Source organism: Cucumis sativus, chromosome 1 (genome assembly GCF_000004075.3).
Source record: "Cucumis sativus cultivar 9930 chromosome 1, Cucumber_9930_V3, whole genome shotgun sequence".
Lineage (NCBI taxonomy): Eukaryota > Viridiplantae > Streptophyta > Magnoliopsida > Cucurbitales > Cucurbitaceae > Cucumis > Cucumis sativus.
In genome coordinates this window covers 9,716,644-9,725,549 of record NC_026655.2, presented here as the reverse complement: position 1 = coordinate 9,725,549, position 8,906 = coordinate 9,716,644, and the positions used below count along the sequence as shown (strand labels likewise).

At 29.8% G+C, this 8,906-nt stretch overlaps 1 protein-coding gene and 1 long non-coding RNA gene across 4 annotated transcripts; one reads left to right on the top strand and one right to left on the bottom strand.

The window, feature by feature from the left end:
- Nucleotides 1–1,398: 1,398 nt before the first annotated feature.
- Nucleotides 1,399–3,590, bottom strand: LOC101204359. Its single transcript, XM_004139515.3, has 3 exons — nt 3,365–3,590; nt 2,765–2,986; nt 1,399–1,913 (listed from the first exon to the last, which is right to left on the bottom strand). The coding sequence occupies exons 1-3, from the start codon at nt 3,542–3,544 to the stop codon at nt 1,680–1,682; spliced, it is 636 nt and encodes a 211-aa protein (XP_004139563.1). The 5' UTR covers nt 3,545–3,590; the 3' UTR covers nt 1,399–1,679.
- Nucleotides 3,591–4,904: 1,314 nt separating this feature from the next.
- On the top strand, nt 4,905–8,906 carry LOC105435305. 3 transcript variants are annotated; one of them, XR_004215555.1, is made up of 4 exons: nt 4,905–5,332; nt 5,476–5,553; nt 8,321–8,537; nt 8,646–8,906. It is a non-coding gene; the product is annotated as an uncharacterized LOC105435305 (long non-coding RNA). The 3 variants fall into 3 exon arrangements; XR_004215554.1 differs by lacking the exon at nt 8,646–8,906 and having other exon boundaries at nt 4,906–5,332; nt 8,321–8,634; XR_969351.2 differs by lacking the exons at nt 8,321–8,537; nt 8,646–8,906 and adding an exon at nt 6,594–7,105 and having other exon boundaries at nt 4,907–5,332.

The window sequence follows — 8,906 nt, the reverse complement described above, 5'->3', positions numbered from 1 at the left end:
TTCATGACAATAATAATGTAAAAACGAGAAAGTTTAACATTCAATAACAATAACTTTTATTACAGTTGCATTAACCTGAATAGCCTAATTAAAAATATTATAAATCATACACAAAATATAACAAGTCATGTAATCAGATGTAGTTTACAAAATGTTCAGTTAAACAAAATATTAAAAAGCGTTTAATAGCTAGGTTTCAAAGTAAGCATATGAAAAGGGTCATGCAAAAATGAAAGTCAAGTAGAATTACATTTAGTGATAGTTATGGTTGTCTTTCTATGATGCACATGTAATGTAATATTTAAATTTTTTTATAAAAAAGATTTAAATAAAATAAGTTTTTCTTTGTCAAGAAAGCAATTTTTTCTTAAGTCAATTAAAATAAGTTCTAAGTCTTTTAGTTAAAGCAACCAATAAAAAAATTGAAAAATGGATATTTAAATCCTACAAGTTTGACTGTGTGAAGGGGATTCATATTTTCCCTATACAAAGACGAAAAGAAAAGTGTAATGTGTTCATTTATTTTTATTATTTGAAGGTATCATTTTCCATTTTTTAATTGAGTAATCAAAATATTTTTTTCTTTTTCTTCTACATATATAAAAAAGTAAAAAAAAATCTACATTTTCCCGCTCAAAACAATAAAAATTTCACTAACTATTTTGACAAAAAAAATCTTATTTAATATGTAAAATTATAAACAAACTTTTCTCAGACCTTATGAATACTAATTCAAATTATTTCAATCTTTAATTTATTGAACTCAAACTAATTCAAATTATTTCAATCTTTAATTTATTTAACTTGTCAACTATAATTTTAAAATGGAAGTGAAAGTAATAGTTTAAATTTGAGAACTAAAATTAGAAAAAAAAAGAAAAAAGAAAACCATCCATTTACCTGCATTTGTTAAGCCCATGATTTTACACTTGGAATTACCAATGGCAAGTCCACCTAGTGTCAAAGCAAGGAGCCAAACAGTTCTTTAAAGAAAACATGATCTGTAACTCAATCATCTTTTTACGAGCTTCTACTTTGTAGGTTTTGTTCGGAGCTGGTGCTTTTTATTTTCCATTTCAATTGGGGTATAACTGTTCTAAAAATTCATCATTGCATCATGTGTTCAAGTTCTCTTCTATACATAAATTTCAACACATTTTTTATTTAGGCCCCTAAAATATGACCATTCGTATAAAAATCCCAATGTTTTGTTAAGTTAGATTTGAACACTTTTTAATTAAATTTAATTGATTTTGTAGTAATGTTTGGAGCATATACAATACCATTTTAGTTATTTTAAGATATTTTATTGTACTCCAAACTACTAAATATAAAAATTTAAAATATTTTGATGATTAGATTAATTACAATTTATCAATGCAGAATTTTCGCATAAAATAAATAAGACACACACATATATATAAACCCAGTGGAGGGTTTGTTAAAGAATTAACAATCAAATGTAAGGTTTGTTAAAAAGAAAAAAAAAAATTGTGTATGGTGAGATGTCAATTAATAATTACACGTGGGAGATCATGTGCAGTGCAATGAATTGTTACAATTATGACTTATTAGATTTTTTAAAAAACAATTTAAAAGGAAAAAGGAGTTGGTATATAATAAATTAATAAATTAATAAATTAAAAATGAAATGGAAAAAATTAATTAAATTAAGTTAATTAAAAAGGTGCTCTTTGAGGGATGCCTTTCCTCCTCCTTGAATTAGAATGTGAAGAATGCGTGTGATTTTGGTATATCTCACCTTCTTCTTCTTCTTCATTTCTCCCTACACGCAATCCTTCTTCTTCCTCTTCATCCTCTTCCTTTGATCCCAATCTTCTTCCTAGAACTTCCTCATTATTCTTTCCTCTTAAGTAAAACCCCGAATCCATGTTTGTCTTTATTCCGATGACCTAGTTCATTCATCCAAATAGTTGGTTTAATAAGAAAATATTTGACTAAAAAGAAAAGCATATCACTTCATCTGATTTAATATTTGTAAAGTTAGGTAGGTTTGATTCTCCTTCGAAATAATAATAATAATAATAAAGAATATGAAAATAGAAAAAAACAAAGTTTCAATTTATAAAAACCAATAAAAAATAAACTATAGAATACTTAATTTTGATAACAATATAGCCTGTTAAACTTACATTGTATTTGTGTGTATATAACTTTTTAAAGAAATGTCAAAGCTTGGTTTTGTATATATTTCAATTTAATATGTTGAAGTTTCATTTTTATTTTTTGTATGTGTTGATATTTTATTATTTACAATGAAAGGCTTGGTTGTTAAATATTAAAAGAAAGAATTGGCTGTAATGGAAAAAAATTAAAGAGATAATTAAGTGGTTATTATTATTATTATTATTTTAAATGTGTATTATTGTTTTCCCTAATATATAAGGCAATTTGTGGGTTAGGTAAGTTGCACCCTCCAATATTAGGTCACATACATAGAAGTAGGTAAATTTCGATTTTATGAGTGCTATGTCTATTTCATCAAAATTAAAATTAAAACATATATGAGAGTATTTTCAACTCAATTATGGAAGTATATTTTAACATTATCATAACCCTTTTGTATGAATATCACCTATTCATTTAACTTATAAAAATAATTTAAAAAAACTAAAGTCTCACTAATTGGAGCATAGCTCAAATTAGTAGAGATGTGAACAATGCTTTTCCATACGTCAAAATTTTGAACCCGAATAGAATAATATGTCTAGAAAATGGAAAGATGGAGGTAGAAAATTATTACCTTGCAACCAAGAGAACAAAAACGAAAGGGATCCAAGAGACTTCTAGTACAAATCTCACACACATGAGAGCCTCCTTTACTTGTTGAGCTCTTTGGTTGAGGTCTCTCATTTAGAAACAGAACTCTTGCACTGTTTATCACGTAAGTTTGAACTTCACTTATATCCAAGACATTCTCTATCTCGGCCACTCTTACCACGTCGTGGTATGAAGATCTTCGAATCTACACAAATTGAAAACAAATACTCTATTAATACTCCAAAAAATGTGCTTGATAATTCTGTACTGTTGAACTATTTTTGTAAAATTTATTTCACATTTTATTGTTGTAAAGAAAGTAATCTTTATAACCATGCATTATTAATCCAATATGATAAAACATATTTTAAACTTGTATCCAAAAGCTACAACGACACATTTGCACAATCCCACTTTCCCAAACTACAGAAAATGGTATCAAAACAAAGAAGAATAGAAACCCAACCAGAAGGTACAACGCACTACCAACCAATTGAAGAGACGAAAAAACATTATGAGTTGGAAATGAATTGAAAAGGAAGAAATAAGAAGGGAAGGAAGGAATTAAGAAAGAAGAAAGGACCTGAATGACATGATGATGATGGTGTTTGTTAGATCTACAATAGAAGCAAAAGGAGGAAGAATGAGAGCAATCAAGGCAAAACATATTGCATTCACTTCTTGGAGCTTGTTTATGTGAAGGACAGGCATTGAAAAATGTTGTAGACAGTAGACATTCAAGCCATCTGGGGATTGCACCCATTCTTCTCTCTCTCTCTTTGCTTTGCTTCTCGTGGACCAAATATCTGAATATATGAAAGGAAAGTTATGACGAGTTTATTTGGATTTTAAATGAACGGTCAGGATTAGGAGATGGTAGGTCAAGTGGGATTCCAGCCGTGCGATTGGATTAGGAACGGGCCGCGTTTGGATGTTACGCTAAAACCTAATTTGCCCAATTAAATATTCTGGTTGGTAGAATAAATTTATTGATAATTTTTTTTTAAAAAAAAGAGGGAGATATTGGGTGGAGAAGAATGCAATAGTTTTGTAGTCCTACATTGGTTTTGGACTATTATTTTGTATACAATATGGATTAGGATAATTATAATCAATCAACATTTTAAAAATAATAATTAAGAATATAGCAACATTTTAAAAAATTGTAAATATAACAAACTATCGTTGATAGATGTGTATCGCTGATAAATTTGTATGATCTATCAATGATAGACCAATATTTACAACATGGTCTACATGGTCTATCGGTGATAGACTTCTATCAACGATAGAATTTGACAAATTTTGTTATATTCGTAATTTTTTAAAAATGTTGTTATAACTCGAGACCTTGAGATTTTAAAGGGGCACAACCACTATACCAAAAGTAGAATATAGTATAAAATGTGTATTATTTAAGATATATTGTAATTTGACACTTCTAAACTAATATTAAAATACAAAAATTGGAAATGTGAGGGGACATGTGTCCAGCCACTTAATAGATCCGTCGATGTTTGTTAGGCTCAACCTCGCTGTACGCTAAGCACATTTGGGTTAGGCCAAAGCCCAAGCTAGCCCAAGTTTTTCTAGGCTCACTTTGATTCTAAGAGTGCCACTTTTTGATCATTCCAAACCTTGTTATTTTATTAGCTTTATCGTTTCTATTTTTTCTTGATGTTGATTAAGTTCTTTGGTTCAAAATTATTGAGACATGAATTTAATTTGTTCCCAAAATCCGTGTCAAATAAATGACTAAATCACACTGTGAGAACACATTAATTTTTCAACCAAACTAATTTTCAATTGAGGTAATGGAAGAGCGTTTTGAAGTTGTTTAACAATTGCACGAAGACTAAATTGCATGAAATAAAAGAGAATCGTAAAATGCAATGAATAAATTAAAAAATCCTAGCCTCCATCTAAACAGAACTACCTATTTCAATTTGTTACATTTTCATCACTAGATTCTAAATGTTGAATCCCAACCAATTTGATTTAGAAATGGTAACCAAATTATGTTCTAAGAAACTAATTGACACTAATTGAACCGATGAGACATATCAAATTAAAATTTATATACTAATCGCATTAAGATGTAAGAGAAGTTGGGTGAATAATCACTGCAACAAATATGAGTTTTAATAGCCCATTTTAAACGAACTATTGAAAAGAAAAAAAAAGTGTGAAATAGAAAATCCCACCAAATATTTTCCCATTTTTGGAGCCCTTAATTTTCATGAGAATTTTCTCTCTCACGTCTTTTGATCTGTACGTGATACCCACCCCAAAACCCCTTCTTAAATCGAAGTTGACACACATTCATCTTTGTTCATCGTCGTTGTCTTTGTCTATCATCTCTCTATTCATCGTCACTTTCATCACACGATTTTGAAAGGATATTCTATTTCTCGACTTCAATCTCCTCAGACTTGCGATCTTTTGGCTTCATCTGATCTCTCACCGTCGTCCACGTGGGTTTCGCTTAGGGTTCTTCGTCTACCAGCTCGTCTCTCTACTGCTATTAGACACTTGAAACTAATGATTGGAGGTTAGTCTTCTTCTTCTTTTCTTCTACATCGTTTTTATGGTGAGAGCATTCAATAGAATATCAGTCTCAATATATAAACTCTTTTCATAATTCCAAACTGAAATAAAACTGTTGACCCAAATAATTTATATACCATATTGTAGATCTTAAGTTCCGCATCCTTTACTGACCTCCGTTTGTCTCCGGCGACCTCTATTGAGTCTCTTTGCATCAACAACATGGTAAATACCTTCCAACTTCTCTGCTCTTAATTTCCTTGGTTATTGTCTCTTAATTTAGGAGTAGGATTTTTGTCTATAGAAATGTAGTTGGTGTGAGATAATCCACAAGCTTATATTCTCTCTTTTATTCTACTCTACATTTCTCCATCTGGGTCTCTTTTTTTTTTTTTTTTTCCGTTGGCTTTCTGGGTTTGACGATTTCTTGGTGGTGATCATTGCTCTTTCTTCGACATGTAATAGGGTTAGCTCCTTTATGCTGTTATTGTGTTTTTGTTTTTTTTGTTTTTTGGTTTTGGTATCTGTGTTTGTTGATTTTTGCCCCTTTTTGAGGTCTTGGCTTATTGGGTTGTTGGTTTTGTTTCTTTGTGAATAATGATGAATGTTTGGGGGATTTTTTTTTAATGAACGATTTGTATGGGGTTGTGTTTTGGCTTTTGATTTGGAGGTGTTGTGATTAGACTATTTCTTTTTCTTATATTAATGGTTTCTTTTTTTAAAAAATCCTTTTTGTTAAGCCTCCAATTGATTGCTAGTATTGTACTGGTATTGTGTTTTTTTACCTCCTGTTTTGATTTCTTGAGTTGTTTCTTTCTTAAGGTCTTTCTTTCCTCTTATTCTTATTCTTGAAGTTTTCGTTTGGATGTCTATTAATTTAGTGATTTGTTATGAGTTTAAGTGTTGTGTATTTATATTTTTGGTTCGAGTTTTAGGAATGACTGTGTATTTTGGTTGTCTTTTTGTCAATGGGATAGAAGAGAATATGAATATTTATCTTTTATATAATTATATTGCACCAACAAATTCATTTTATGAACAAAGCTGCCATACTTGATTTATTTGATTTATTCATTGTTCATTAATTTTAAATATATTATCTTTTATAATTTTTATTTTTGAATATCTAATTTTATTTAATAGAAATGATTTATTTGTATGTATGTGTTTAAGAAGAGTTCAATTCATGTATGTGTTTAAAAAGAGTTCAATTCATGAGAGATTAGAGTGTCTTACGGTATCAATGTTGTTTGGTATTTCACTAGGGTTGTATTGTGATACAAGAAGAGTCAAGACAATATTAGCAAAGTGATGCCCTACATTTGAGCCATGGATGGTGTGATCAAGAGATTTGAGAGAGATCATAGGTTATTAAAAAAGATGCTATGCACTTTTATTGACCATCCTAATCCGTTTGCTATTAGGAAGACATGATGTTATTAAGAAGAAATATAAAGGATTCTTTGCCTCCTTTTGTTCCTATCAACCTTGTCAATATTAGGAAGACATAATTATTGAGAGGGGGTCATTCTAGTCCTATTTGGAAGACGTGATAGATTTATTAAATATTATAGTGTAGAACGTGTTTGAGATGGCTACCCTATTACATTTGAGTGTGCCTTTTGTGTTTGGGTTGAAGATTACTATAACTACATGGTAGCCATGGACAGGAGAACATGTCTCTTTGTACCAAGCGACTTAGTTCGATATCACTTAAAAATATTATCATTATGACCTAGAAAAGCGATGCAATGACTAAATGATAACATGTTGCAAATTAGGGGTTAAATTGTACTGTTTGTCTTATTTCATCTCAATAAGAAGGAAGCATGAAAAAAATGTAATTGGAGGGTATGAAACTTCCTATTTAGATCATGTGTAGCTCCCGAGTATTGGTAGCATTGTGTATAATTTTTAGTTTTGGATCATAAACCAATAGTTTCTTTGTTTTATCATATCCTTCACACTTGAACTTTTAGTTTAATTGATTTATAAAAATTTATTTCTTAACAAAACCTTATTGGTTATCGAAATATGATTTTGTTTTCAATCTTGGCTCAAAGATTTCAAAATATTTTTCAAGTTTAATGAGGAAATATCAAAGAGACAGTTGCAAATTTAGCAATTAGATTCAAAATAATTAAGTATATAGTAACATTTTAAAAAATTTGTAAATATAGCACAATTTGTCAAATTTTATCAATGATAGAAGTCTATCACTGATATACTATGTTCTAAATATTGATCTATCACTAGTGATAGTTTTATTATATTTACAATCTTTTAAAATATGGCTATATCTTTAATTATTATTCCTAAAATGCTCATCAAATATAGTTGCCCAATATTAAAAGAGAAAATGCATACCATCTTCACAAATTAAAATCGTTTCTTATTTTTCTTTACTTCTTTTAGGCGGAATTTTGCTTGGGCCCTTGAGTTTGGGCTTTAAAAAGTGAAGACCAAAAGAGACTATGGGCCTATTGAGAGGACACCTCTCTATTATTGGTGGGCCAATGTGAAATAGTGAAGATGTGGCTATTTAAAAAAGAGATGAAAAGTATCACAAGAACTTAAACATTTTGCATTTTTAGCAACCACATTTGTTGGTGATAAAGAGTGAACTTTTGGTTTACTATTGGTTTTGCAAATTTTGTTGTTTTTGTTGGATGCAGTTAGACTTTTGACTCCTCGAGTTGTGTTCCTTTACCTTACCCCCTTTGAGAAGAATAGGCTGAGAGAATAGGTTGTATACTAATTTTCCAAGTCAATTAGGATTTTGCAATGTCTTTTGATTTTCCAAGTCAGTTGGTTAACCATGTTGCCACTAACACGATTGGAACTTCACCTCCCATAAGATCTTTAATTGTTTATTTCTAATACTTTATTTCTAATTGTTATAAGTTGCTCATTATGCTTAATACATTTTATATTACCTTGTTGGTATAAAGTATTAATAATAACAATACTCTTTGCAAATGCATATTGCTAGATTGGAGTGGTACAGAAGAGGTGGTTGCTGAAGGTCGATGGTCCTCAAATGACCCTAAATTTACTGTTCACCATATTCCTCTCAGTCCAGTTAGAGTTTGGGTGGATTTTCCAAAGAAGTCGGATGCATTTTTATAGAAATCTAACTTAGAGATGAAATACATTGAGGATGCTCTTGGGAAGCATAGTAACATGACCTCTTAACAAAGTTATTTTAAGTATGTACATTATTCTTTAATTATTAACTTCTAACTGGCTTTTTCAATTAAAATGTTTGTGTATAAACTTAATTATTCGTTTAGTTTTTGTTCATAATCTTTTTGTAGGTTGATAAATGAACAATTGTACATAGCCAAAAGAAGTCATTACCAAGACACACAAGCTTCAAGTATTTAGATTTATATATATCCTATTACCTTTTTGTAACTAATGGATGATATAGGCACTATAGGGAAAAAGGTCTACCATATCCTATTACCTTTTTGTAACTATTACCTAGGTTGATCATTGTGTTGGGTCGAATGATATATTAGTGACTATCTTTTATGAGAACACATAAATAGCATTTTATGTAGGAACAATATAAA

Excerpts from the sequence above, each read along its gene's own strand:
- LOC101204359 (XM_004139515.3), bottom strand. The coding sequence starts at position 3,544 with ATGGGTGCAATCCCCAGATGGCTTGAATGTCTACTGTCTACAACATTT. Across the intron at positions 2,987-3,364 it reads ATCATCATCATGTCATTCAG|ATTCGAAGATCTTCATACCA; the intron begins GTCCTTTCTTCT and ends CAATTTGTGTAG. Across the intron at positions 1,914-2,764 it reads TTTGTTCTCTTGGTTGCAAG|GTCATCGGAATAAAGACAAA; the intron begins GTAATAATTTTC and ends TGAATGAACTAG.